The following is a 27,695-nucleotide window of genomic DNA, read 5'->3' on the forward strand; positions in this document are numbered from 1 at the left end:
CCCAAGTCTTCCTCTCCCTCAAGCTGCCTCCTGGAGTCACTCGAATTCCCTCTCGCCCTCTTGAGTTTTAACTGACTCTTTTCCCTTAAGATAGCTCCGTTCAAGATCCCCGAGTTCCCGCGCGACCGCCGGCTCCCGGCCCGCCGACACTCACGAGAAGAAGGGATCATCCTCAAAGCTGCTGCTCAGCATCCCGAACATCCTGGCTCTGTCTCGGGCGGCGGCGTTTGCGGACAGATTGGAAAACGATGTAACGCCGCGGCCGCGACCCGAGCCAGCCGGTCCAGCACTGTCGACGCTTGTCTCCCAGTCGCTAAGGCAGTGCCCGTCGGGAAAGGCGGTGCTTGACGCGGAGCTGCTTTCCCATTGGACGCTGGTCCCATAACGTCACCAAGATGAGGCGGGGAAACAATGTGCCACTGCCGTAACAACCGCCATCAACACAGGAGACTGGAAGTCTGGCCACGCGCCAGCCAGGCAACCCATCGTGAAGCCTCGGGTAGCACAAGATAGCTTGTTCTCTGGGCTGCAGGAACACAGAAATCAGTCTACCCCCTGCGTGACCTTGGGCAAATCCCCCTCGGCCTCGAACCCCAAGTCTCTTTTCGGGAAAATGGAGATGGGTCAAGATTTAGGCCAAATGGCGTCCAAAGACCCATTCACCGGCCACATTTTGTGATCCACAGCAGAGTCCTATATCCGAAATGCTCTGTGGTGGTTGGTCGGACACTGTGAACAAATAATAAGAAAAGATATGCAAAAAGTTTTTGAGTACAGTTAGTAAATAGTGTACCCAGTACTTGAGGGAAATGGGATGAGGCCTATCAGATTTCAACAAACAATCTTTGCCTTTTGTGAGCCTGAACTGAAAGCGGTGTTTCCCAAAGTGGGAAATGCTTAAGTTTTACGTAGACATGTTATTTAAAAATAAGATGAGAATCTTGCTCTCTTCCATCCTCTTTCCAGTCCCTATTTCAAGAAGCAAGTCTCACTTTGATGCTGGTATGTCTTTAACACCTTCACCAGCATTCCTTAACAGAGTAGGACTCAGGCACAAGGCCTGCAGCAAGCAGCCATAGCCAACTAAAATTCCATTACTGTATATTTTTGTTTTAATTGTATTTATATCTGAGCCTTCTGTTTATGGCAAGTGAAACTGGTTTTAAATTTAAAGCGGTAACTAGTCTTTAAACACTAAGTGAAAAAGTGAGCTAATTTAAGGAAACAGTACAGGTGGGATTTGGATATGTTGGGGGGGAGGGGGGAGGGCATCATGACAGTGGTTCTCATACTATTGAGCTTTGGAAAACACTGTCCTGAGAACTTGCAGGAGCCTAGAGAAAGGTGGAGAAGAAGAAAGAAAGAACATTAAAGAAAGAGAAGAACAATTGAGTCTAAGAAGAGAGATAATGCACCTTGTATGTCCATCCTTAATTAAGTGGGCTCCCCAGCCTCTCTAGAGGGCTGTCATGTGGAGACAGAGTGTTATCCATGGCTCCACAGGGCCTCCTGGGATTGGGCCAGAGAAGTGGCACTCTGCCAGAGTGAAGAAGCGTGCAGGGCCTGATTTGGAGGTGGCAGGAGTACTCAGGGTTATTTTGGGAGCCAGAAATTTAATCCTTTGGACCTTTTACCTCCCCACCTTTAGCCAAGTTCTCTGGCAGCCCCCCTTTCCCGCGACTGGTGACACGAGGTTGGGCAGCCTTCACAGCCCAAGTTGAGATAGTATAGCCCTTCCGGGGAAGAGGATATTTTCTTCCCCAGCCTCAGAATGAAGTTCAGAGAGCATATACATATTAGGGATCTTCTTGATTAGTTTCAAGGCAAAAAAAAAAAAAAAAAAGTTTTAGAAGACCTGAAATTATTTTCTCTTTAAAATAATACAAACCAAGATGTTAAGGAGGCCACGCTTTAAAAAAAAAAACACAAAAAACTTAAATGAAATGGGGTAAGTTATTGGTGATAAATGATAGGGTTAAGATAGTTCTGGATTAAGGTCAAATAAAGCAACTTATGAGAAGTTTTCCCCTCTTGTTCCCATTGGGATTTTTCTTAGAATTGCACTGTTAAAACATGAAAACTTTAGTCCAGGCACAGGTTAGTCAGGGAGTTACCTGGAGCTTCTAAAAACAGTTTGGGCCTAATGGCCAATGCTTAAAAAATAGTTAGTAGAGGAAAAAGGACAGTTGAAGCTAAAGAGACCTCATCAGTTTCAGATCAGATAGGTAAAGAGGGAGGAGGTGAAAGACGAGGTGGGTGGGCAGAGGATGAATACCAGAGGAGGGGAGAATAGAGATGCAGAGCAGGACTAAGGGGAGAAGGTCCTGGACTTGGCTGTAGATAGAAAAACAATAGCTCATATTTACTGAATGTGTGCCAGGCACTGTGATAGGCACTTCATGTGTATTAACTCATTAAATCCTCACAAGAGTTTTATGGAGTAGCAGTGGTTTTTTATCTCCATTTATAGGTAATGCAACCAAGACACAGAGAGGCTAAGAAAATTGCCAAAGTTCACACAGCCAGTAATTGAACTGGGTAGGGTGCCTGGAGTTTTCCCTGGTGGGGGCTACTTACACCAATGTGGGTGATGGGCCACACTTAAAGATGCAGGATGAAAGCAAGTTATTATTTCTCAAAATTATGCTGACAAACTAAAAAATGGACCCAAATTAAACAGTATAAAATTCAGTGGGAATATATTAAAATCAATTCAATTCAATTGTACAAATATCTACTGAGTGCCTACCTTCTGTCAGTGATTGATCTAGACACTGAGTTGTTGGTGAACAAAACAGACAAAAATCCCTGTCCTCCTGGAGTGTATATTCTTGTGAGGGCAGAATGAAAATAAATAACATAGAAAGTAGTATGTTAAAAGGTGATAAGTGTTAGGGGAAAAAACCAAGCACGGTAAGGGGGATGGAGGTGTGTAGTTATAAACAGGGAATTCTGTGTAGGCCTCATCGTGAAGGTGAATTTGAGCAGGCTCACTGGAAGGAAGTGGACATGTATTGGAAGAGCATTCCAGGCCAGTGCAAAGGCCCTGAGGTAGCATGTGCCTGGTGTATATAATGCACAGTCTATTCATAGGTCCTGAAACTTACCTTCAGAGGAATGAGGTAAGTCAAATAAAGTGAAAATTACCTATTAGGATAATAGCTCCTGTTTGTACTTCTTATGTTCCAGGCATTGTATTAAGTGCTTTGTATACATTTTCTCATTTAATCCTTACAACAACTCTGTATACTAAGACAGAGGTCCCCAACCCCTGGGCCGTGGACCGGTACTAGTCCGCGGCCTGTTAGGAACCGGGCCACGCAGCAGGAGGTGAGCGGCGGGTGAGCAAGCGAAGCTTCATCTGCTGCTTCCCATTGCTCCCATCGCTCGCATTACCGCCTGAACTATTCCCCACCCTCCATCCCTGGAAAAATTGTCTTCCACAAAACCAGTCCCTGGTGCCAAAAAGGTTGAGGACTGCTGTACTAAGATGTTTATCTCCATATTACATATGGAAAACCTGAGACACAGAGAAATCTGGTGATTATCCAGTCAATTCAAATTCAAATTAGCCCTATTCCAAAGCTAGTATTCTTGCCACCACCCTACTTTATCTCCCTATAAAAAATTAATCATTTACTGAGTATCTCTAAGTACTAGACCCTTTTACATATATAATCTCTAGAGAAGCAAGAATAACTACAATTCTGCAGCCTGTGGAACGAAAACCAAATTCACAGAAAGATAGACAAAATGGAAAGGCAAGGACTATGTACCAGATGAAGGAACAAGATAAAACCCCAGAAAAACAACTAAATGAAGTGGACATAGGCAACTTTCCAGAAAAAGAATTCAGAATAATGATAGTGAAAATGATCCAGGACATCATTCTGGAAAAAGAATGTAGGCAAAGATCCAGAAGATGCAAGAAATGTTTAACAAAGACCTAGAAGAATTAAAGAACAAACAGAAGAATTAAAGAACAAACAAACAGAGATGAACAATACAATAACTGAAGTGAAAAATACACTAGAAGGAATCAATAGCAGAATAACTGAGGCAGAAGAACGGATAAGTGACCTGGAAGACAGAATGGTGGAATTCACTGCTGCAGAACAGAATAAAGAAAAAAGAATGAAAAGAAATGAAGACAGCCTAAGAGACCTCTGGGACAACATTAAATGCAACAACATTTGCATTATAGGGGTCCCAGAAGGAGAAGAGAGAGAGAAAGGACCCGAGAAAATATTTGAAGAGATTATAGTGGAAAACTTCCCTAACATGGGAAAGGAAATAGCCACCCAAGTCCAGGAAGCGCAGAGAGTCCCAGGCAGGATAAACCCAAGGAGAAACATGCCAAGACACATAGTAATCTCTAACCACACTACAACTTAGGTTTCACTTGGAAAGTCACTGACCAAGTTGAGAGAATACAAAGAAGAGCATGAAACCCACGACAACGCTACAACTCTATTAAAAATACCAAGAGTTTGAAATGTCAGTGTGCCCTCTTTTCTTTCATCTATTAATTCATCAACTATTTATTAAAAAATAGCTATATCCCGAGCACTATTCTAGGCATTGAGGATTCACAACTCCCTGGCCTCTTGGATCTTACATTCTAGCAGACAGCTCTTTTACCAGCGAATTCGGCAAGTATTATTGTTACAGCACTTCAGAATTTTCAAAATGCTTTTGAAGACATTATCTCAAGTGTGCAAGAAGAAGTAAACAGGTTCTTGAGTGCTGGACTTTCAGACTTAATTCTAGCTCTGCAGAGCCATGGGTGTTAGGCCATGATAAATATCTTTACTCCAGTTAATTTCAATGTGTCTAGGGTTTCACTGTCTTAATCCGTTTGTCTTAAACTGTGCACAGAGATGCTGCAGGAGAGTTACAGCAAATTCACAGGGGGTGCCATGCGACATTTAAAAATTTGAAGGAGGACTTCCCTGGTGGTCCAGTGGTTAAGAATCTGCCTGCCAATGCAGGGGACACGGGTTCAATCCCTGGTACGGGAAGATCCCACATGCCGTGGAGCAACTAAACCCGTGCACCACAACTACTGAGCCCTCACTCTAGAGTCCGCGAGCTGCAACTACTGAGCCCATGTGCCTCAACTACTGAACCCCACACGCCTAGAGCCCATGCTCCACAACGAGAGAAGCCTCCGCAAATGAGAAGCCAGTGCACCACAATGAAGAGTAACCCCTGCTCACCACAACTAGAGAAAGCCTGCATGCAGCAATGAAGACCCAGAGTAGCCAAAAATTAAAAAAAAATTTTTAACTAAAAAATTTCAAAGGAAACAGAAACCTGACATCTGTCAGATGTTGTGAATCTACTGGCTTGAGATAGTTCACATATTTCAATACTGTGCTACATTCCTTAAGGTGATGCCATAGCTTTGGAAAGCTAGGTTTTTAGAAATTACCATGATGACAAGGAAGTACCTTGTGAAAATCAATGTGGAAAAGGAAATGTCGATGGCAAAGCTCAATCTGTTCCCGAAGTTAAGCCATGCTAGAGTGGCACACATCTGTCAGTGTGATTATTTAAGAATGATATAAAAATTTTTTTCTTTCAATGTATGTAATTTTTAAGGTTACTGAGTTTCTAGGACATACATATTTAAGTTGTTTGGACTTAAGTTGTTGGTAATAAACAGAACCAACTACTGAGTATTTCTTCAGACCTAGGGGGCACAGTGAATACATTACTGAGGCACTAAGGGCTCATGACTTGAGATCATTTGGGGACATCTGTCTTAACCCCATGATCTTTCTTTCTTTCAAATTTTTAAAAATTAAAAGTTGTATCACAAATCCAATTTTTCTAAAAGGTATGATTCATTTTCTTTTTAGTGTTTATTCTCTTTTCAACTAGCCATCTTACCAGCCCTCTTACAAGTTTGCTTTATATTTTTATGAAAGATGGGGAAATCATACATAGTGATAAAAGACATATAATAAAACATAGGTCCAAGGTGTTCAAACTCCCTGTTGGGGCCACCTCTGGTCCCTACAGCATCATTGTTCAAATTAGGAACAGTTGCCTCCCTCTCAAGATACTTCCATTAAATGGGACAATTGTTTAGTAAATTTATAAATCTACAATGTGTACGGTATGACCGGTGCCCCCTTAGGTGTTGCACACTTGATCACGGTAGCCCCCTCCCAAGCATGAATTCTTTCTACTTGTCAGAAGTTAATGTACCCAGCTCATCCACAAATTCATGAGCAAGAAATGTAATTTTATTTTCCTGTAGCTGAACTTGATTTATATTCTGTGTTCCCATTCTATTGGGGGTGACCCTTCCTTCTCTCCCAGGGAGACAATGCCAAGGTGGAGTTAGTTGCCAACCGTGCTGCATCCCTGAAGGCATCTTTATTCCACTCGCTGGGTGGAGTCAGGACACTAAGCGTCTCACGATGTGTGGCACAGTCTGGCACAATGAAGAACCGTCTTGTCCTAAATGTCAATAGCATTCTTCTCCCTTGAGAATCATACTCTCTAAAGCAAGTTTTTCCTCCAGTGAAGTAAACCTTCAAAGCAAATTTGACTTCACAGAGAAAAAGTTTCAACGCTAAGTCCTCCTTTTTGGTGCCTGCTGCTGAGGTGAGAGCCAGGAGTTTTGTTCACAGCACGCCACGAATAAGCAGCACACTTTTCCAGTGGTGTTTACGTTTATAGCTCATTTTCTCTGTGGACACGTTATTTTGCACGAATTGTAATTGTCATATTTTATTTAGAAAAACATTGAGAAAATGTCACCTTTGAGGTATTGGTAACAAGAGATCTGCCTCTGCTGAAAGGTGCTTTAGGCAGCCCCTTGGGGGCAGAATCCGAGGCTTTAGTCCCTGGGCTGGGGTCCTAATGTTCAGGTGGCAAAAAGGAAGTTTGTAGGAGAGAAGCAGAGGAATGTTCTGTCCTAGTGATGGAAGGCCAGAGAGGACAGAAAAACACTGGGGAGGGAGTGAAGGCTCATTGTAGGGTCAGGGCTGAACCATGGATTATACTGTTGTTAAATATGGGCAAAACTTTGGCCTTTCCCACATTTCTTAGATGTAAATCTTTGAGACTTTGATATTTTGAAGCACGTGCCATGTTCTTTTTAAAATATAGTCTTAGCTAAGGGCTCACTTCCACTTACTAACAGTTTCCACCTAAAAATTGTCTACCAGAAGTTTTACAAATTTTATGCTAATTCTCTCAGTAACCCTGTGAGGGAGGCGCCGTCTCCATTCTGCAGAAGTAGAACACAGATTCAGGGAGGTGGAGTGATTTGCCAGGGTCCTCTAGCTGGAGACTGGTACAAGAGGGATTCTGATCCAGATGGGGCCACTTCAAGGACATTTTCTTCTCACTACACCCCTAGGTAGTTCTCATAACGAAAAAGAACCTGATGGAGTAAAACGGCATATATGTGAAGCTGCCAAGATTGTCCAAACTTTGGCATAGCTTGTTTGGTTTAAGTACATCAAAACTTTGGCCTGTGTTTTGAATTTTCTTTAAAAACAAACAGTAGCAAAAATGTTATTTAATGAATAAAATGAAGGCTATTTACTCCAAAGACAAGGAATCTGAATGACAATGTCAAGTAGAAATATGCTATACTAATTTTTTTTTTTAAGTGACAAACTTTCCACAGAGACCATAACAGAGCCATGTGTAGTTATGGAAATCCACACCCGAAGACTAATACGTTTTTTAACTTACTTTTTAATTGAGGTGTAACTTAAATATGGTAACATCCACTAATTGTAAATGTACAGCTCAATAAAATTTTACATATGAATAAACCTATGTAGACACCACCCAGTTGAAGATACAAAGCATTTCAAATACCCCAGAAAATTCCCTAGTGGTCCCTCCCAGATCATCTCTCTCAAAAGTAACTAGTATTCTGAGATTTGCTTCTTTTGCTTAACATTATGTTTGCAAAATTCACTCATATTATTGCATGTAGCAGTAGTTTATTATTTTTCATTGCTGTGTAATATTTTATTGTATGAATTTACCACAACTAATTTACCCATCTACTGTTGATAGATTTTTGGATTGTTCCTTTCTTTTTTTTTTTTGGCATTTGACTAGAGCTGCTATGACCATTCTTGTACATGACTTAATTTTCTTTTTTTTTGGCTGTGCCATACAGCTTATAGGCTCTTAGTTCCCTGACCAAGGATTGAACCTGGGCCCGGCAGTGAAAGTGCCGAATCCTAACCACTGGACTGCCAGGGAATTCCCATGACTTAATTTTTAAAATCAATTTAACATTCAGCTGTTTTTTCATCTTTATTTTCACTGAAATTCGGAAAGCTTTCTACAGACAATAATTTCATAAGGAGGATTTTTCTATTGAGTCAACTCTTTGATGTTTGCAACTGTCTATATTTCTTTTGTGTCTAAAATAGAAGGAACACTTTGTTGCGTCTTTACAAAATTGAAAAAGTTTAGAATCACGAAGCCTAAAACAAGTTGAATAGTAGGTAGCATTCTTTAAGAAACACCGTTGAGCTCATCTGTTCTCAGGAACTGTTTAATGTGACTGTCTAAAGCATTATTTTAAAAGTTATTTTTAAACCTTTGATAAGATTTGGAGAGAATTCAAGCTGTGGGTGGATGTCCCACTGTGAAGGCAATCATATGAGAAGGCTGTCCAGGGCTTGAGGGAATTATTTTGGAAAACTTTAAGAACTTGAATGCCTTTATCCTGGTCATATGCTTCGATGCTTTTACTATTTGAAGTGTTAGAAAAAATTTGCTTCCATCTTAGAAGAGGTGTTTTTAATTTCAAGGCCATGCAAGTTCTAATGCTATCTGGGGTACATACTTGGGCATAACAAGATAAAGGGGTGACAGGGCGTTAATCATAAGTAGCTCCAAGCTATACCTGGTTTCTTCCTAATTCATTCATCACCCTCAGACATGGAATCTCCCTTGGGATACAGCCTCCAGCAGGGCACATACTATGGAATGGCACTGGAGCCTGTTGGGAGAAACTGAGGTGGGCCAGGCCTGGGGTTGCTGGTGGGCAGGAGAATGCTGTGGTCTGCTGCATGTTCTTAATGATAAAAGCTAAAACCTACTATGTGCTAGGCACTTTAATTCACAACAGTTCCATTACTCTTTTATAGAAGTAAGTAAACAGGCTTTAGAGAGTTAATATGTGTAAGAGCATATTGCTAGAAAGTAGTAGAGTTGGGACTGGGAGCCAGGTTGTCTGGCTGTAGAATCTGGGCTCTTGATCGATGCACTGGTATAACCCCTGCTGCCTTGCTGTCTAGCACACAGGAGACTAGCTGTCTCCTTTATCTCCAACTGAGGAAGGGGCTTTGCCTGGAGCCACAGTCAAAAACACAAACATCAATAAGGACCAGGTAAGTAACGAAAGTGAGAGAAGTGGAATAGGTAAGATGATAAGGAGAATAAGAACAAACATTTATTGTTTCCACTGTGTGCCAGGCACCACTCTAAGTGTTTTACATGTTTTAACTCTCTTAATCCCAAAAACAATCTAATGAGATAGACACTATTATTACACCCATTTTACATGAGAGGAAGCTAATGGTCAGAGAAGAGCACTCATGTGTTCAAGGTCACACATCCAGGAGAATGCTGGGAGTCTGGCTGGGAACCCACACTCTTATCCCTGTGCTGTATGGCCATGGGTGCCTGGAAGGGCGTGACAGTGGGCACTGGAGGGGGCTTGTCTCCAGCAAAGCGGGGAACTGCTACTCAGCTCCAGATGACCCTGCAGAAATTCATGCCCACTGGTAGTATGGAACTTCACATGAAATCTTCCAATTTTTTAAAGTTAGCAATTAATTAAGAACAAGATACCCTAGCAGGCCAAACAAAACAAGGCTGTGGGCTGAATCTGGCCTGCAGGATTTGAGTCTGTGATCTAGTTACTGTGAGCTTGAGTTGTCATGGTAGGAAAGGATACTTGAGCCCAGTAGCATCCACGTACTGCCTTCTGAGCATAGCTCAAAGCTGCGCTGACAGCAATGCCTGTGTTGTGAGAGCTGAGAAGTGCCCCGACTCCCAGCTGAAGGCCTTCGTGAGTGGATGCCAGTTGCCACATCACTGGCTGTCCATATCTTAAAATACTGGCACCATAAAGCTGTAGTTTCATTTCTGCAGGATATTTAGATTACAAACTAATGTTTTTCATCTGGTGTGCAAACATTTAGCACAAGTTTATCAGTTTGGGGTATTATATTACCTTTCTAATTCTGTTGTCTTAAAGTAGACCTGAGATAATCTTGCCTGTGCTCTAAAATGCTTGCATCCCAGTTTTGTAAGTTGAAGTACTTGTGGTTTTTGACTCTAGCTCTAGGTTAGGCCCTCCCTCAATTGGAGGTAAATGAAACAGCTAGTCTCCTCTGTGCCAGAGAGTGGGTCAGCGGTCCCTGTATAGCTTTGGGAAAAATCAGACTTTCATAGTGTATGCAATAAAGTATCAAAAGCCCATTTATCCATATAAAAGCAATCTGTTAAACTAAATGTGATTGGATGCTTCCAAGAGCTTTTTCCCCCTTCTTAATATTTGTTACTTGTTTACTTGCTACTTGTTTTGTCACTAGCCAGAATGTATAGGAGAGCTATACATTTTAAACAAAAAGCTTACTAGGCAACATTTTTGGAATTTTATTTCTTTTACTTAATTTTTCTCCCTTCGAATCCTTATTTCCATACTGGGCATGTACTCCGGGTTCTTAGAAAGAAAAATGTTTAAGGGTTGTATTAGTTTCTTGGAGCTGTCATAACAGAGTATCTGGGTGGGTGGCTTAAACAACAGCAATTTACTCTCTCACAGTTCTGGAGGTTAGAAGTCAAGCTGTCGGCAGGGCCGTGCTGGCTCTGAAGTCTCTGGGGAAGAATTCTTTCCTTGCCTCACTCCTTGGCTTGTCCCCATATCTCTCCAGTCTCTGCCCCCATCATCAAGTGGCCTGCTCCCCTGTGTGTTTCTGAATCCAAATTTCCCTCTCCTTATAAGGATGCCAGTCACTGGATTTAGGGCCCACCCTAATCCAGTATGACCTCATCTTAACTTGATTACATCTGCAAGGACCCTATTTCCAAATAAGGTCATATTCACAGGTTGCAGGTGGACATGAATTCTGGGGGGATGCTATTCAACCCAGTGCATGCATCCATTAGTAACTTGTACAGAAATAATCAGAATAGGCAGGGAACATATTTTTCAGAATTAATCATTATATAAAACTTGGAATATAAGCCAACAATCAGCTGGCAAGCTTGAAAGTTATATAATTTTACAGAACTTTACAGCATGTGTTTAGGGTATTAACCTCATTCCTTCTAACTTCTTCCTGCCTTTTCTACTCTCATTCTCTCCCTGGCCCTAGTTTTTTCACTGACTTGTTAGGATTTCTCTTTTATCTGCTCATAGTCTTTGAATTATTATAAAATACCTGATGCTTCTCTGGAACAAAGAATGGAAGGAATAAATAAATAAATAAATAAAATAATAAAATAACCACCATTAATTTAATGGTAGTGTTGAGATATTGGCCTCCATTTGAGAACAAACTCATTATGAGAAGCTTTCTAACATGAGAAAATGCCAGTGTAGATCTCTAATTGCCTAGACCTTTTTACATTAGGTATCTGCATGAGTTATAACTCTTTTGTGAAGATAAAAAGGCTGCTGCAAGAAATAGCCCCAGTGCTGTAAGGGCTGTCAGACAGGAGGGCATCTCAAATGAGATTAATGATGTCTGCCTTCATATAAGAAGATTTAGCATAACCAAGATTATGGATTCTGCAGAAACCTGCCAGCACTCATTTATCTGGAATAAATACTATTTTTAATTAAAGTCCTAAGGTAGGTTATTCCTGAACTAATGAGATCTATAGCGATTACCTTTGCGAATTAATTTTCTTTCTTAATTCTCAGTCATTTTGATGATTATGGCTTATTCAGTCTTACTCATGGCAGTCAGCTTGTAGGACAAGCCGATTTCTAGCTAAAGGCACTAAATAACTCAGTATTTGTTTTTACATGGTACTCTCATTTTCTAATTATATTTATCATTTAACCCAAATACTCTTATAGATCTGTCTGTCCAACTGAGCTTTATGAAATAAGATCATTCACAAGAGCATAAAGCTTCAATCCAAGTGAAATGGTAGGGAATATAAAATCAGAAAATTACAGCACTGCTATTCTTAACTATTTGTTTAATTGATTCTGGTTCTTTGCTAGGCACTGTACTTTTTGAGTGTTGTACACACATCAGCTCTAATCCACATACAAACTCTGCAAGATAGGAATTACTATTCCTGTTTACTAGATCGTGGAACAGAGGCTTAGGGGGTTTAGGCTTAGGTTTAACTCTATAGCTCATTTCATACCACCATGCCATGCAGTCTCTGCTAACAGTGGCAATCACCCAGCTTTCAGCAGACCTCCATATAAACATCAGTGTTTATCAGTATGTGGTTCAACCAGGTTTTCAGTGACTCAATAGGGTTGGTTACTCTTGCGGTGTTAATAAACCACCTCAAAACTTTGTGGTATGGAGGTGCCATTTTATCACATTCATAGATGCTGTGGGTAAGGAATTTAGACTGGGAAATGAAGATGGCTTATCTGAAGGGCCTCAGCTAGGGGGACTGTGGCTGCAGGAGTCTGCACTCACATGCTGGTTGTTGGCTGGAACCTCAGCTGGAACTGTCAGCCAGGACATCAACATGCAGACTCTCCATATTGCCTGGGTTTTCTCACAACACGGCAGCCCTTGAGTAATTGGCATCTTGTATGACAGCTCAGGGTTCTGGGGTGAGTATCCCAAGAGAATTAGGCATAAGCCTTTCCTGAACTAGTCTTGGAAGTTATGCTGTGTCACTTCTGGTGTGTTCTGTTGGTTAAAAGCAAGTCACCAAGATTGACCCAGATTCAAGGAAGGGGATATAGACCCCTCCCCGCCCCCTCAACGGGAGAAGTGTCAAAGAATTTGCAGACATGTTTTAAAGCCATCACAGTGGGTAATAAATACTTAACTACATATTGTTACCTGTGGCTTACATGTTAGAGTTGAGGTTCTCATCTATCTCCCTGCCCCTTCCAGACGGCTCACCTGGTTGCCAGAAATATAAGCAAAGGCATGCTCCAGGCAAATGCACCTCTATTACTAGTTGGGACTCCTGCCCCTAATTTCTAGCTGATCTACGACTTTGATATATTGGCTGGGGAAGAGTTGAAGCACTGGGAGCCTCCTTTTCAACCTTTCTTCCTAAGACAGAGAGAATCAGACCATACCTCTCGTTTACCTTAGATGGTTTTGCTTGGCTTTTTGGGAGTGAGAGCAGGCTGAAAAAATTCATATTTATTGCTTCACTCACATGAGATCACACACCTGGTTAATTCAATTTTTTAGTAAGTTAAAATATTTGTTGACAGGAAGATCCTGCTAGTGGAGACAGAAATCATTGATCAAAGGTTGGCTGGTAAATGTAGAATGAGAATTGAATTGAGCATTTTCCATGTGCTTACAATATAAGATGAATGAAAGGTTCTTTCTTTCCCTTCAAGGAGAAGAAGTTGAATAGACATGGAAACTACTTAAATGGAAAAGGAGGTGATTAGGCACATGAGTTAAACGGATGATTTGGTGCCTCCTTTCCCCTGGGCCCTCACCTCAAGACATCATACCATTTTGACATGGAGTCAAGCTGAAACATTCAAGCCAGACCTCTCTAAATGGGATACATTCAGGCTCCGAGAACTACTCTTAGCCGATGAGTACTGGCCTGGGATAAAGAACTGAGGAGCAATGGTGATTAGGAATTCTCAGGGTTGAAATGCCACTCACTCACTTCATGTCTGAAATGTTTGTACATAAAGCTACTGCTGTCACAGCTTACTGTAACTTCATGAAAAGGATGCTTGTCAAGCGGCCTTTGGAGAGCTGGAAACGGGAGTATGCCACCCAGCAGCATTTGATGGAACTATTTTCTGAATTAGCAAAAATTTGAATGGGCAGATGTGCTGTGTAGCCAGGTTTCTTTAGGATCTTCTATATTTTTAAAGGAAATAGTAAGATTCATAATTATCAGGCTATTTTCTGCTCTGACAAGCTGAAATACATTTCCTAATCTCTCTTGCAACAGGAGAGTAGTCAGGTGACTAAGTTCTAAGGGATGACATACAAACTTCCAAGTTTCCTTTAATTTTAACTTCTGAGTCTTCTTAAGAGGAAAGGAGTAAGTACATCCTTCACACTGCCCAGAATGTGGGCAGTGGGATGTGAGTACGATGGCTAGAGCCGGACTGAATCACATGGTGGAAGCCACCTACATAATGAGGATGTTAGAGCAAGAGCCAGGGTTCCTCACATGTGAAGCCACCATACCTGCCTTTAAATGTCTTTCATTTGAGAGAGAAATAAACGTTTTTCTTACTTAAGCCACTGTTTGTTGTTACTGTTGTTATTGTTTATGAAGCTAAAACTAATTGCTATAATTAATCCTAATTGATACACTGCCCTTGCAGATAATTTTATCTGCTTTTGTCCCAGCAGGAAACAAATGACATACTCAAAAGAGTTTAACGAAGGCAATATATACAGAGATGTGAGCAGGGTTAAGGAAGCCAATCAGGGACTAACAGCTACCGCAAACTGCCCCAGCCTCCAGGTCAGAAGGCAGGAGGAGGGAGCTGTTACTATAACATGGTGGGAACTGTATCCTTGAGAGAGGGGCTAGCCACACTTAGGAAAGCAACCACAACTGAAACAGCAGGGGTACAGAGACCCAATTCTCTCTCCTCCTTCCTGTGATTTCCTGCTAGTGCCTACTATTGGCTGAACCCAACCAGAAGCCAGAGGGCAAGGGAAACTGGGTGATATAGTCTGTAAAGGTCAGCCTCCTGGGACACTGCAGAGAACAAAAGACTGAAGAATGATTCTGATGGATGATGGCGAGAACTAGCTATATATAATGTCCTCTCATTATAAAATGACTTTTTAGTTCTTGAGTGATTTGAAGATAATCTTAATTTGCATGAAATCATCCAATTTGAAAGTTAACTTATTGTTGCTGTTATTTACTAGTTAAAATGTGAAAGGTACATACCCTATGTCCTAGCGATTCCACTTTTAGGGATCTACGCAGCCATTAAAAACAATGAGGCATATAGATGTACTGCTCAGGAAAGTTATCTAAGGAATATGATCCGGGAAAAAAATTAACTGGAGACAAATCTGTTTTCATGGTCTGAAAAGAGAGCCCATGTGTCAATATCTCAACAGAGCCATATTTGTTCAAGCAGAGGGAAAGGCTGGGAGGACTGTTAATAATGGTCACCAGAGGCGACAGACAACACAGCAGCCGACTAAGAAGGACAGATAATGTTTACATTCAAAAACTGGTTCCACATGGATGACCTTCCTTTTTGTGTTTTGTTAGTATTTTTCAATGAGGAAAAAAAAAAACAAAAAAACCCAAATCACAAAATGTGAAAGATATCACTTAAGAAAAAGCTTAATTCTTGATATAACTCTCATTTTGTGTACACTTTTTCTAGCAAATGAGCAAATTTAATAAATTATATGTGGCCATTTGCTAGCTGGCATAAATTATATAATTTATAGAAAAAAATATATAAATGAATATTGAGAAAGTTTTGAAGTACTTATCAGAAAGAGAATTAGTTTAGTAAAATGGTGGCCATTGATATTTAACTTACAAATTTCACATTTGAACTAGAATCCAATATTCAAATCCCCCATCGACATTTAAACATTATATTATTTTTTAAACTCCCAAAGCAAAAATACATTTCAAATCTATGCTGTCTCTGTTAGTGAAAAGACAGAGACTTTTGTCATCGATTGTGGTAAATTCTAAAATAGGTTTTTCAAAAAATAAGAACTCTTTGATGAGTTTTGTAACCCTTTCAAAGCTCTCTAAGGTCTGTGTAAATGCCTTTCAAAGGGATTTAGAAATTAATTGAACAATGCCTTTTGGGAATTATATTGCAGTTAGTATAGCAAGATAAACATATTTAGAAATTGGAACTTCAAATTAAGAATCCCAAACGGAAACTGAGTCTCTGATATTTTCTAGACTGTGTCGAATACTAACCAATTTACCAGTCACTTGTCACTTTCTCTTATTAATTGTAAAAAAAGTGAGTTAAAATTCTCTGAGCACCTTTGCTGAAAACGGCCCACATGACCTTGGAAACACAAGTGTGCTCGTAGGGGAACAAATGTTAATGTGAAAATGGTTTACTTCCTGAAAGTTTAAGTGTTTTAGAGGGAACAGCTATTACATAACACAGAGACTGGGCTGCTAATTATGCTCTATGGTAGGTATAAAATTTTTTTTGAAATGAACTATTTCAAACATGGAGAAAGTATATTTATGGGAGATTATAATTTTGGATGACTCCTCATTTTCCCTGCATGTAGTAACACTGCGGCTGATTCAAATACAAAGCGTTCTGAAAAAAGTATTTTTTCAAACTATTAATAAATGAGTTATCTTATGAGTTATCTTCTCCAGGTCATTTAGATTTGCTATGGCAGAAAGAGGAAGAAGAAAAGCTACAATGGGGCTATATAAATAATCCAGTTACAGAATTTGTTTAAAAAGTCTACCCAATCTTTAATATAGGCATTGAAACCATTGTGCTGGTATGTGGTAAACATTTATTTATTTCTCAATTATTTGTTTTCAATTCCATTTTGAGCTTGTGATATTTTCATGGAACACGAACAGGTAGATAAACTCTAGTTACGGATTTTATTCAAGACATGGGATTTTAGCAGTTCATCTTTTAAAAGATTATGAAGGGAGCCTGCACTATACTAGGTTTTGTACACTGGGATTTAAGCCTGAGTACCATGTTACAAGATGTGAAGAAGAGAGGGTCAGTTCAGTTCATCATTCTCTCCTAGCACTGCAGCAGGATCATTTTGCCATTCCTTCTCAAGACCTAAAAATAAAATGGTACATTGTTGAGTTAAAAGTGTTGTCTTACTACATTGGTAGACTTTACTTCTTTAAAACTGACCTATCATTTGCAAGGAGAGCAGTCACAGGAGCCAGTGGGTGGACCTTGAATGACCACATCTACATCATTTAAAATATTATTTATATAATATAAAAATTGGCCCAGAAAGAAAGTCTAGGCAAGTGAAGACTAGTAAGATCCTTGCTTAAACTCTAGCCCCACTGTTGTTAGTCGCTAATGTAATAGAGAAGACCGGTGTACTCTATATTCCCCAGGAATTCCAAAGGCCTTTGTCAGCTCAGAGACATGTGGAGACACAAATCACAGAAACCAAACTAATCTGGTCACAAAACTCATCTATTTTTTTATTTAGTATTTTTTAAATAGATTTTTAAATTGTGGTAAAATATACACAGTTACCACCTCAACCATTTTTAGGTGTACAGTTCAATGGTATTAAACATAGTCATGCCGTTGTACAACCATCACCACCATCCATCCCCATAACTCTTTTCATCTTATAAAACTGAAACTCTATTCCCATTAAACAATAAACCCATTTCTCCTCACCCCAGGCCCTGGCAACCACCTTTATACTTTTCCCCTTTATGATTTTAATTACTCTAAGTACCTCTTCTACGTAAATCATATAGCATCTGTCTTTTTGTGACTGGATTATTTCACTTTGCATAATGTCCTCAAGGTTCATACATGTTCCTTCCTCTTTAAGGCGGAGTAATATTCCATTGTGTGTGTATATATATATATGTGTGTATATATATATATATATATATATACACATATATATATATATATACACACACACATTGCATTTTACTTCATCCATCCATGGACACTTGAGTTGCTTCCCTGTTTTGGCTATTATGAATAATGCTCCTATGAACATGGGTGTACAAATACTTCTTTAAGACCATGCTTTCAATTCTTTTGGGTACATACCTAGACACCTATTTGTTTTTGCACTGGCTCCAAATAGCTTGAGTATTTTAAATAGCCATACTGCTAAACAGACTGCCCATTTAAGATGAGCAAATTCATTTTTCCTTCATTGACAAATATTTATTGAGAGACTTCTTGTGTCAGGCATGGGCTAGATTCTGGGGATACAATAATAGCAAAAATGACTTGGAAATACATGACGACAGAGCATTTTCTTTGATTTGGGAAAGAACCCACCAAATAGAATATACTGATCAACATCCATCTCTATGAAAAAAGGTGAAGATGATTAGAGAAGTCACAAAGAGTTCTTTCTTACCTCCGTTTTTATCCTTGTTCTTCTGTAAAGACTCAGATATTTTCTTATCAAGATGACTCGCTTTTCCATTATTCCATAAAGGAGTTCCAAAGAGTAATAAGCAGGGCTTACATTTAAAGGATGGCATTTAAACATTTTCTGAATAATTCAAGCACTGTATCCACTGAGTAATGGCCAGGAGCTGGTTCAAGACCTCTTCCGTCATACTCATGAGGAATTTGGGGGTAGGAAAAGGGGGGGGAAGGAAGGAGTAATATGGGTGTAAGAATTCCAGATCAATTCATCCATAGTTTAGTGACCAAAAATGTCCCGTGTCTTGTTTCATTTCTAGCTTTTGTTACTACCTTAGTTACTCACTTGATACCAAGATTTTCACTTGATACCCAAATCAAAGGAAAATTTGGAGACAGACCTAACCACAAGGAAATGAACTATATCTTTTCATTCCAAAACAATGCTTTCTGTAATAGCACACAATGGAAAAACAGAGGATTAGGGAACACGCCGTTGTCCCCACTGCTGTGCAAGGCCTTACTGGCAGATGTAATTCTTTCTTAGAAGTACTGGAAGTCTCCTTCAGCTACCATTACATGTCTCACTCAAGTCATCTTGGCTGACAAGTGGTGGTGATACAAGACTGGTGATAGTGGCCAAATCAGCTTATTCAGCTGATTCTCCACCAAAAGGAAGAAATGATCAGAGAAAGCCAGAGGGCGACCAGGAACCTAAAATTTTGCTTGGATTTTAATAGGATCGAGAGGGCAGGGCCACTTGGGTCTTTCACAAGAGGGACTCTTCCTTGGGTTGGAAGTGCAACAGTTCCCAGACCCCTACAGCAGCTACCAGGAAGGTGGAAGTGGATAGCTGTGAGTTCCTGTGGCTCCAAAGGCTTCCTTAATTTTCTAGCTTGCAGTAATCTCTCTCTTTTTTGCAACCATGTCCTCTCCTCTGCCACTAAGTATTATATGTCTTATGTCATATACATGTCTGGGCTTCATAACTAAGCCTCTTGAGGGCAGGATCCCCACTGGATTCACCCATGTATACCCAACTGCCCTTACTCTGCCTAGCACAAACTAGGTAGTCAAAAAGACGTTAATGAGTAAGTGGGTAAATCTGATGGAAGAAGCCCTGAGATCCCCCAGTAAGCAGATAGTAGGTCACTCACTGAAGAGCAATCAGGGTTTCTTGTGGTCTTGGCAGGGAGCGACATCAGAGAAATCTGGGGACAAAGCTGGGGTCTATTGGCCATGGCAGTTCAAACACATACATAAGGAGTACACTGAAGTTGGAGTGTAGTTTTTCAAATAATTACCCGTGCAACTATTTGTTCCATATTTCCGTTAAGATGGGCTACCATGCCAAAATGTTCCCTTGGCATAAACAGTACACTTTTTCTACCACGGGCTTTCTTTTGTGTTATTTTACTGAAAAATCAAAATAGGCATGAAAAATGCCTGAAAATCAAAAATACTGAAAAATCAAAATAGTATCCTCATTTAACCTGCTGAGATGCTGAAGTGAAGTAGGTGAAAGACTCAGAGTGTTCTGTGCTCATATTCCTAGGTATCTGCCTCCTCGTAATTAGGGAGTGCCAGAAAAAAAAAGTTCTTATTCCATTTTCCCTGAAAATGCACTTGTTCAGAAATGAAAACTTGTATTATTAGTACTCATCATTTTGTGTGAAGTCAATGTTTCAAAAAACACTCTGAGGTCTCATGTAAGTCCAAACTGTTGCCACTAGTCAACTGACATGAAAGGGACTGTTCTGTTTTATAGAGTCATTATATTAGGATATTAAAGAAGGCCCTCATGGATCGCCTACCTTGAGTTTGGTGATATGTTTGATAGTGGTCTATGAAGTCTTTCTCATTAAATTTGATTTGGCTTATGTGGCAATATTGTAGTCTTCAACAGGATGCAGGTAAACAAAGTTAAGTAATATATTAAAATGAATCACATTGGAAATCAGGAAGAAGGGGAATAGTCATTGAGTTTAGCAGGGACTAAAGTTTAGTTGATTAAAAAAACAACTTGATTCTCTATCTCTATGAGAAATTTAGCTTTAAAATATAAATCTATTGCAGTTCAAGCATCTGTATTTGGGCTACTTGCCAAAGAGGAACTCTGGTGTGAAATATAATTAAAGTGGATCATAATATTTTCACTATGTTATAAATGAGGAACATCAAGCATACTGAGAAAAAATGCCTAGTCTAGCTTCTCTGGAGAATCACTAGTGGCCCAAATGACAACCCATATTCTTGCCTAGACCACTAAAATATAATTCCCCAAAGGGTGATAGTCCTTTTACTATTTATAAGTTATGTAATAAAGGAAATATAAAATTATTCAGTACCAGTAATCCCTTTTAAAAATCACTAAAAATTTGTGTATGTTAAAAACCACACACACCTGAGTTCATACTGGGCACTTCCACTTATAGCTAAGGAAAAGAAACCCACTAGCATATATTTAGAATATGAAAACATGTTTGTATAAAAACAAGTATTTGGTCATCAGTCTATTTTTCATCCCTTTTGCAACTGATTTTACGTTCTTTATATTTTTCATTTTTAACAGGGATTACAACTTTAGTAGTTTCAGAAATATAAAAAGATGGCATCAAAATGTCCTATATATTGGTAATCTTAGCCCAAGAACTTTTCATGCTTATCTTGTGTTCTGGGCTACAGTCTTCATAGATACAAATTCGAGCAGAACAAAATAGAAAAGGGAAATAACTCATGTCAGCTGTTGAAGGCAGTTTGTAAGGCAGGACTAAAAGTCCTTATCTCTGGCCTGTTCAGTATGGAATGCATAGTTGATTTTCATTCAGCTACCAGAGAAAGGTATTCTACGATGACAGATAGCCTTACCAAAACTACAATTAGCTGGCTTCCTCTGCAGGGTTAAGTAACACTGAAGTGAGAGCTCTTACCAGTTTTCTCAGAAACAGTTCCCCATCATGAGTATTTGGCCAACTGCTTAGGTCTAGCATGAACATGTAATTTTTAAAACAATGAGCTGGGACCTGCTAACATGTTTCAGAGGATCACCTAGCAAAAGCTGATCTCTAAGCAAATAAACCATCAGTTTATTTAATTTTCAAGTAGTTTTTTTTACTAAATGTATTACTCCTCTAAGAGTAACATGGTTCATGCTGCTTAGGTTGTTTACAGTGCTTTTTGTTGTGCCTAAAATTTTTCAATAAGGTGAAATAAAAGATTCAAATATGGTTTTATAATACGTGGAAGATAAAATCTCATATTTATAGCATATACTTCGACTCTTTTATATGCATGACTAGTCAAAATTGTGTCTTTAAATGGCAACTTGATATTTTTCAAATTGTACTCAGAAACACTACTGTGTACCACTTGCCTTAATACCAATATGTTCAGGATTAGCTTTATTATCAGTATGACATTTTCATGCATTCTTAAACTTTACACTAGTTTTAATATTCACAATGTTTGATTAAGTTCAACTCAACAAATATTCAAGCCTACATGAGAAAAGAATGAAATGAGGTTACCTTTTTATATAATAAGCTACATTATTTTTAAGAGTTAATACTGGGATTTAAAAACCTAAATTTCCAATGTTACTGTTAATTCAACCAGATGAACATAACTTTAGGCCACAGGACTGCCCATTAGCCTTTCCTGTCGGAGAGCAATTAATCTCTTGAACCACTTTTCTTCAGCATCAGCTTTCTCAATAAATAACTGAAATAAAAAAAGAAAAAAGAAGAAAAAATGTTATTGTCTGCCAATAACTTAGATTTGGCCTTATAAATCACTTGTATAGAATACATCCTTCAGCACAAGATTTGGATACTATTTAAATCTTGATGACCTCTTAACTGAAGATCATCTATTTGGAATAATGCTCAGAAAGTTTTAGAGTAAAAGGACTAACATCAAAATCATTGGTTAGCAATTTTACATTTCATTTTGTAAAGTTTATTTCCTACAATCTTTCTGAAGACACAGTGGTATGACACTAATTCACAGAAGACAGCACGACGTGGTGTTAATGACATGCTCACAGTCCATGAGCCAACTGGAGCAGAGCCAGAATTAGATCTTTTAGTGCCAGAATAAAAATAAAACAAAACTTCTTTTTGCCCATTTTTCTTTCCCATAGAAAGAATCTCCTAGAAGTCAGGTAACATGAGTTGGTCCAAACCAGCTTGAAATACATGTAACAGCTCTAAAGGCTGGGGGTGAGCTGCCTATTTTTAGCAAATAGGAACATATGGATCCATTTCCTCCAATGGTCTTCTTGTCACCAGCCCAAAAGGACAACAGTTTGAATTAACTTCAGTCAACTAGACTTAAACTGACATTCTTAAGGTTTAAGGATCTTACGTTTGGATGGGCCAGAGAATTGTCATCTTGGTACTTGATAGCAGTGGGGATGCTGCTAGGGTCTATTTCTTTTTCATTACTCGGTGGGTCAGTCACTACTGATGCTGGTCCTGATGTTGCAGCTGCATGCTTCACTTCACTAGGTTCCACTGACTGAAACATGAAACACATGCTATTAATTGGATAACAATATACAATTAAAATGTTGCTTTAATAATATTTCTGATTTTGAATAATAACTGCTCAATTGGCCTCCTTTGAGATGATACTAACCACAAAATGGCCCTAGGTTATTGAATAAGAAACAACTATTCCTAAAGTAAGCAAACAAATACAAAAACACTGTGAAAATGTTATTTCTTACAATCAGCATATTTTTCTTAAGAAGTTGGTACTTATGAGTCTATACTATTGCAAAAGTACATACATTTCACATATCTACATTCCTACTTAGCCTTTTTTTCTACCCCTATTGGTTCTACACATATAGTTTTTCAATTTCCATTTTCTTTTGACTTTTTTACTTCTGAACATCCACTTCTCTGAATGAAGTGCAAAACAGAGGTCACTGGGGAAAACATCTAGAAAATGAAATATGCATGAATTAGTTGATCCTTTATTAGAGTAATTTATCTCAGAGTTGGAGATCCATCTATTTAACCAGTATTTACTAAGCACTACTAATTGCTAAGCACTGGGTACATGAGGGAGAATAAGAAGATATGTTCCTTGTCCAGGACACGGGTTTGAGCCCTGGTCGGGGAAGATCCCACATGCCACGGAGCAACTAAGCCTGTGGGCCACAAATACTGAGCCTGCGCTCTGAAGCCCGCGAGCCACAACTACTGAACCCGCGTGCCACAACTACTGAAGCCCACGTACCTAGAGCCCATGCTCTGCAACGAGAGAAGCCACCACAGTGAGAAGCCTGCACACCGCAACGAAGAGTAGCCCTTGCTCGCCGCAACTAGAGAAAGCCTGTGTGCAACGAAGACCCAATGCAACTAAAAATAAAATTAATTAATTAAAAAAAAAAAGAAGATATGTTCCCTGTCCAAACTGGAGATTACATTTTGCTAATGGGATGACAGATCTCTAACAAATACCAAAATATATACATAATCACAAATTGTAACAAGTTACCTAGAGCTGTTTAAAGAAATATTTGGTAAATTTGATTTGGCAGTTTTCTTCTTATATTTTGGAGCCAATATTTTTTTCCCCAGATCCCAAACTTTTCTATGTCTCCAACATAGTGGTCATAGAAGACTCATAGCCCTAAGTGATATTACACTGACCCCTTATAAAACTGAAGACACGTAACAGTAAAGCCCAATATTCTGCACAGGGGAAAGTGGGAAGTATGTTAGCCCAGTGAGGTCCAGGACATAATTTTTTGGTACTCTATCTTGCCATGCAGGGAATGTAAGAGCATGCTATTCTGCATATCTAGGCCATGCTTTGATAGGGTTCAGCTAGGAGACTGGCTGTCCATATGGAACTACCTCGAAAAATTGTGAAGTGCTGTTATTCTAGTTGCCAAACATGTGGATTGCACATGTGCAGGTGGCAGAGATAACATTCTATTACAGAAACCAAGTAATCTCATTTTGTTTTTACCTACACAGTACATTAAAGTTTTTTTTGAAAAGTGCTTATATGCACAAGAGGTAAAGTTCTCAGGGGTTAGGATCAGAGTGTAGAAGTTACTATTTAATAATGGGTAATTTAAAAAACGTGTGAGGAAAACCATCAATTGCTTCTTTATTTAAGTGAGGAAAGCTGTTAGAGAAAATTTGACTATTAAAAAACCCTTAGCATGGCCACTATCAAACATCTGGCTTTGAGTAGCACTGCCACCTGGTGGTTCAGTTTGGAAAAACTTGTTTTAACACGTACTTAAAAGTATGAAAGAACAAATGACCATGCTGCTTAGAGTTATTTACCCTCTTTTTGAACATAGGCGGATATCTGCCAAATACAACAATTTTTGGATTGAATAAGTGGTAATAAGCTTATTTGGGAGAGCAGTCTGAAAACAAGATTGGTTCCTTAAGTTGATGATACAGCAGGAACTATCAGATCATCTTTCTACTCACACCAGAAAAATACGATTGCACAAAGTTAAACTAGTTAAATCAATATGTGTTGCAGGAGACAAACTGTCTAGCATGTCATTGGTAATAGCCACTTTTCTGGTAATAGTTCCCTAGCTAAATTAGTGGAATTAACACAGCTAAAGAATCTACCAACAGAAGGGGTCACTAGTTACAGAAAAGCCTTTTTCAGAGATATTACAAACTTTATACCAATGCATGTAGCACTGTCCAGGAGAGAAGGATGTTGAAACTTGGTTCATAATTTAGTCCTCAAGAGAGTCAGTCTTTGCTATGCATCAGGAATAGCCCATCACATCTGCCCATGACCTGGATGAAATGGTCCTCTAGATAATTTACCTCTTTTGCTAAGTCATCTCCTGATAAATAATTCATCTTCTTGGGCATCCTGAATCCTTACCTTATACTGTAGACACAGACATTTTAGAAACTGGAAAGGGATACCACTTTCTAAACTAATAAATTGGCCCTCTGTTTTATATTACAGTCCAGTGCGAATTTATTCTTTGTTGGCCCATCACTGCTCTTCTGATCGTTTTGAAACGCAATGACTAATATAAGTCTAGTGTTGGATGGCTAATATCTTATACTACTGTACATTCACCAAGGTAAATGCCATCTTCTGTGGCCTTTTAGCATATTCTTTATATTTCAACAGGGAATATGTATTGAGTTCACAATTATGAGAGATTGATTAGTTCTGGAGTTGGACAAATTTGGTTTGGCTGCTGCTTTCTATCATTTATTAGCAGTTTGACCATGGGTTATGAAATTTGCTGAATCTCAGCTATAATTAAGGGTTATTAGGATATTAGTTAAATTATAAATGTTAAATGTCTAGTATTAATGGTAGTCATCATTATTTTAGTTATTTTACATTAAATATATACAAAAGTGGGGCTATGATACAACACTGTTTTACATCATTTGCTTACTGCTTTAACATTTCCAAATGGCTGTGTTGAAACAAACTGGTTCAAAGCTTATGTCTATACATGAAACCAGAAAGTTACTGTGTAAAGTAATTTTTAATTTGCTTGGTCACCAAGCCTCAAATAAGGAGCATTTTAGGATCTATAGACCATAAAAAATTACATAAAACAGTCTCTGGCCCAACCAAAACAGGAATCCTTGTATCTACAATCCCTCTGAAGGAAGCCACAGACAAATACAGCCCTTGGTAGCAGCAGCAGGAAGAGGAGGAGTAGTGACAGCTTTCATTTCTTAAGCACTTACTATATGCCAGGCACTTGGTTAACTGTTTTATGTAAAGTATCTTGCTCATCCTTATAAAAACCTCTGCTACGGGTATTATCCCCATTTTAAGGGACGAGAGCCAAGGTTTAATGAGATTATTATGTAGTTTAAGGACATATGACCAGTAAACGGCAGAATCAAAGTGTGGTTCCAGATCTGAGTCTACATCTCATGCTTTTGACCACTGCTTCCTAATTGCTAAATGCAAGATTTATTGCAATTTGGTTTGAATTTTAGAGGAAAGAAACAAAAATGTTGGTAAAATATTTTAACTAAATGTATTTCTAAGGGGCTCAATTCACAGTGCTGGATTAACATTTCTAGGCTGCTTCTGCTCCTCTGTCATACTTATCCAACCAAGAACGAGCTAGTTCTAGGCTTTCCTTGATTTTGATTGATTTTATTTCTTTCTATGAATTACTGTTAAGGGGAACCTCTTTTTGAAAGATAGCTGAAACAGAAGGTGGGTTTCCCTCACACAGATTTATGAAGGTTGCTTACAAAATGAAGAGCCTCCTGTTCCATCCTAGACCTCTCAATCCTTAATGGTGGCATCTAAGTTGGAAGTACAAGAAAAGCTACATTGAAGCTGAGTAAATTCCAGCTCAGCACTAAAAACTAAAGCAAACAAAAACTAATTATTAAAATAATTAATAATGGTGGTCCCTTTGATGAGAGATGTAGGTGAAATTCCTTTAAACTGCTCCCAAGGGAAGCCCATTTAACTATATATAGGGTTTTGTTGTAGATATGGGAAGAAGAGTTTTTCTCTTGGATTTAATCAGTTATCTTAAGATTAATAACTATAAGAAATAATATTTTAAAACTTTTCTAGAGAATATAAACAAGGTAAAAAAATGACTAACCTTGGAATTCAAATATATGGATATTATTACATTTAAAAAATCTTTTAAGGTGCAACCAGATATCTAAAGAATTTCTGTGTTTCTCAGCAAGGGGTCTGTCTTACTGGTGAGCATGGAGACTCAGGGAAAGTAAGGGGCATATTAGAGAAATGTAAATGGGGTAAGGTTTATACTTCAGACAGTCTGAATGCCTATAGTAGTAGAAGTTTTCAAGCACCATACTTAGTTTATAGAATATACTTAGATATCAAATAATTTAGATGCTAGAGCATATAATTTTAAAACAAACATTTTATGGATCAAGAACCATGCTACATATTTGATAATCATTATATTTAACCCTCGGTTACTCTAAAAAGTAGGAATTATTAGCTCTATTTTATGATTTTGGAAACTGAGGCTTGGAAAGAGGTTGAGAGGTTTTCTCGAGATCATCAATCGTGTTAGGAAGTGTGAAAGTTAAGATTCAAACTCAGATCTCCTTGAGTCCAAAGCCCATGCTCTTTCCGCTATATTAAGCAGGCTTTAGATCAATTTCCTTACTCACTGCCAATTTTACTAGTTACTGGAAGAACTCTTAGTATCTTGGAGGAGAGGAATGGAATTAAAAATAAATTTACTATATTAATAATTAATACCAAATGGGAAAAAGTTGTTTAGAAGAAAACCTAGTGTATTAACATAGAGGAATAAATATTTCCACAGAAAGAAAATGCTAGGTTATCTTAAGTGTGTGCAGTGAGAACTGGGAAGTCAAGGTGAACTCCAGAAAACAAATACTATGCAAGTAAACTTCAAAACAAATTA

The 27,695-nt window shown here is 38.8% G+C and overlaps 2 protein-coding genes across 5 annotated transcripts in view; both read right to left on the reverse strand.

Moving 5' to 3' along the window:
- MLF1 (myeloid leukemia factor 1) overlaps nucleotides 1-261 on the reverse strand; it is a 37,981-nt gene extending 37,720 nt beyond the window's left edge. Inside the window, exon 1 of the mRNA XM_030760959.2 lies at nucleotides 155-261. Within this exon, the coding sequence (XP_030616819.2) occupies nucleotides 155-201 (47 nt within the window). The 5' untranslated portion in view covers nucleotides 202-261. The remainder of the gene's footprint in view (nucleotides 1-154) is intronic.
- A 476-nt stretch (nucleotides 262-737) lies between these two features.
- The window catches only part of RSRC1 (arginine and serine rich coiled-coil 1), a 466,849-nt gene continuing 439,891 nt past the window's right edge, over nucleotides 738-27,695 (reverse strand). For 2 of the 4 annotated variants that reach the window (XM_089910045.1, XM_089910044.1), the window contains 2 exons: nucleotides 22,649-22,801; nucleotides 17,826-22,003 (listed from right to left, as the gene is read on the reverse strand). In XM_089910045.1, the coding sequence (XP_089766171.1) occupies nucleotides 21,911-22,003; nucleotides 22,649-22,801 (246 nt within the window). In that variant the 3' untranslated portion in view covers nucleotides 17,826-21,910. Of the gene's footprint in view, nucleotides 16,976-17,825; nucleotides 22,004-22,648; nucleotides 22,802-27,695 lie in introns of those variants that run through there. The other 2 variants (XR_016392917.1, XM_089910043.1) reach the window with 2 other exon arrangements.

This window comes from Delphinapterus leucas, chromosome 4 (assembly GCF_059928025.1).
Source record: "Delphinapterus leucas isolate spDelLeu-1000000601 "Yukka" chromosome 4, BTC_Dleu_Yukka2, whole genome shotgun sequence".
NCBI lineage: Eukaryota > Metazoa > Chordata > Mammalia > Artiodactyla > Monodontidae > Delphinapterus > Delphinapterus leucas.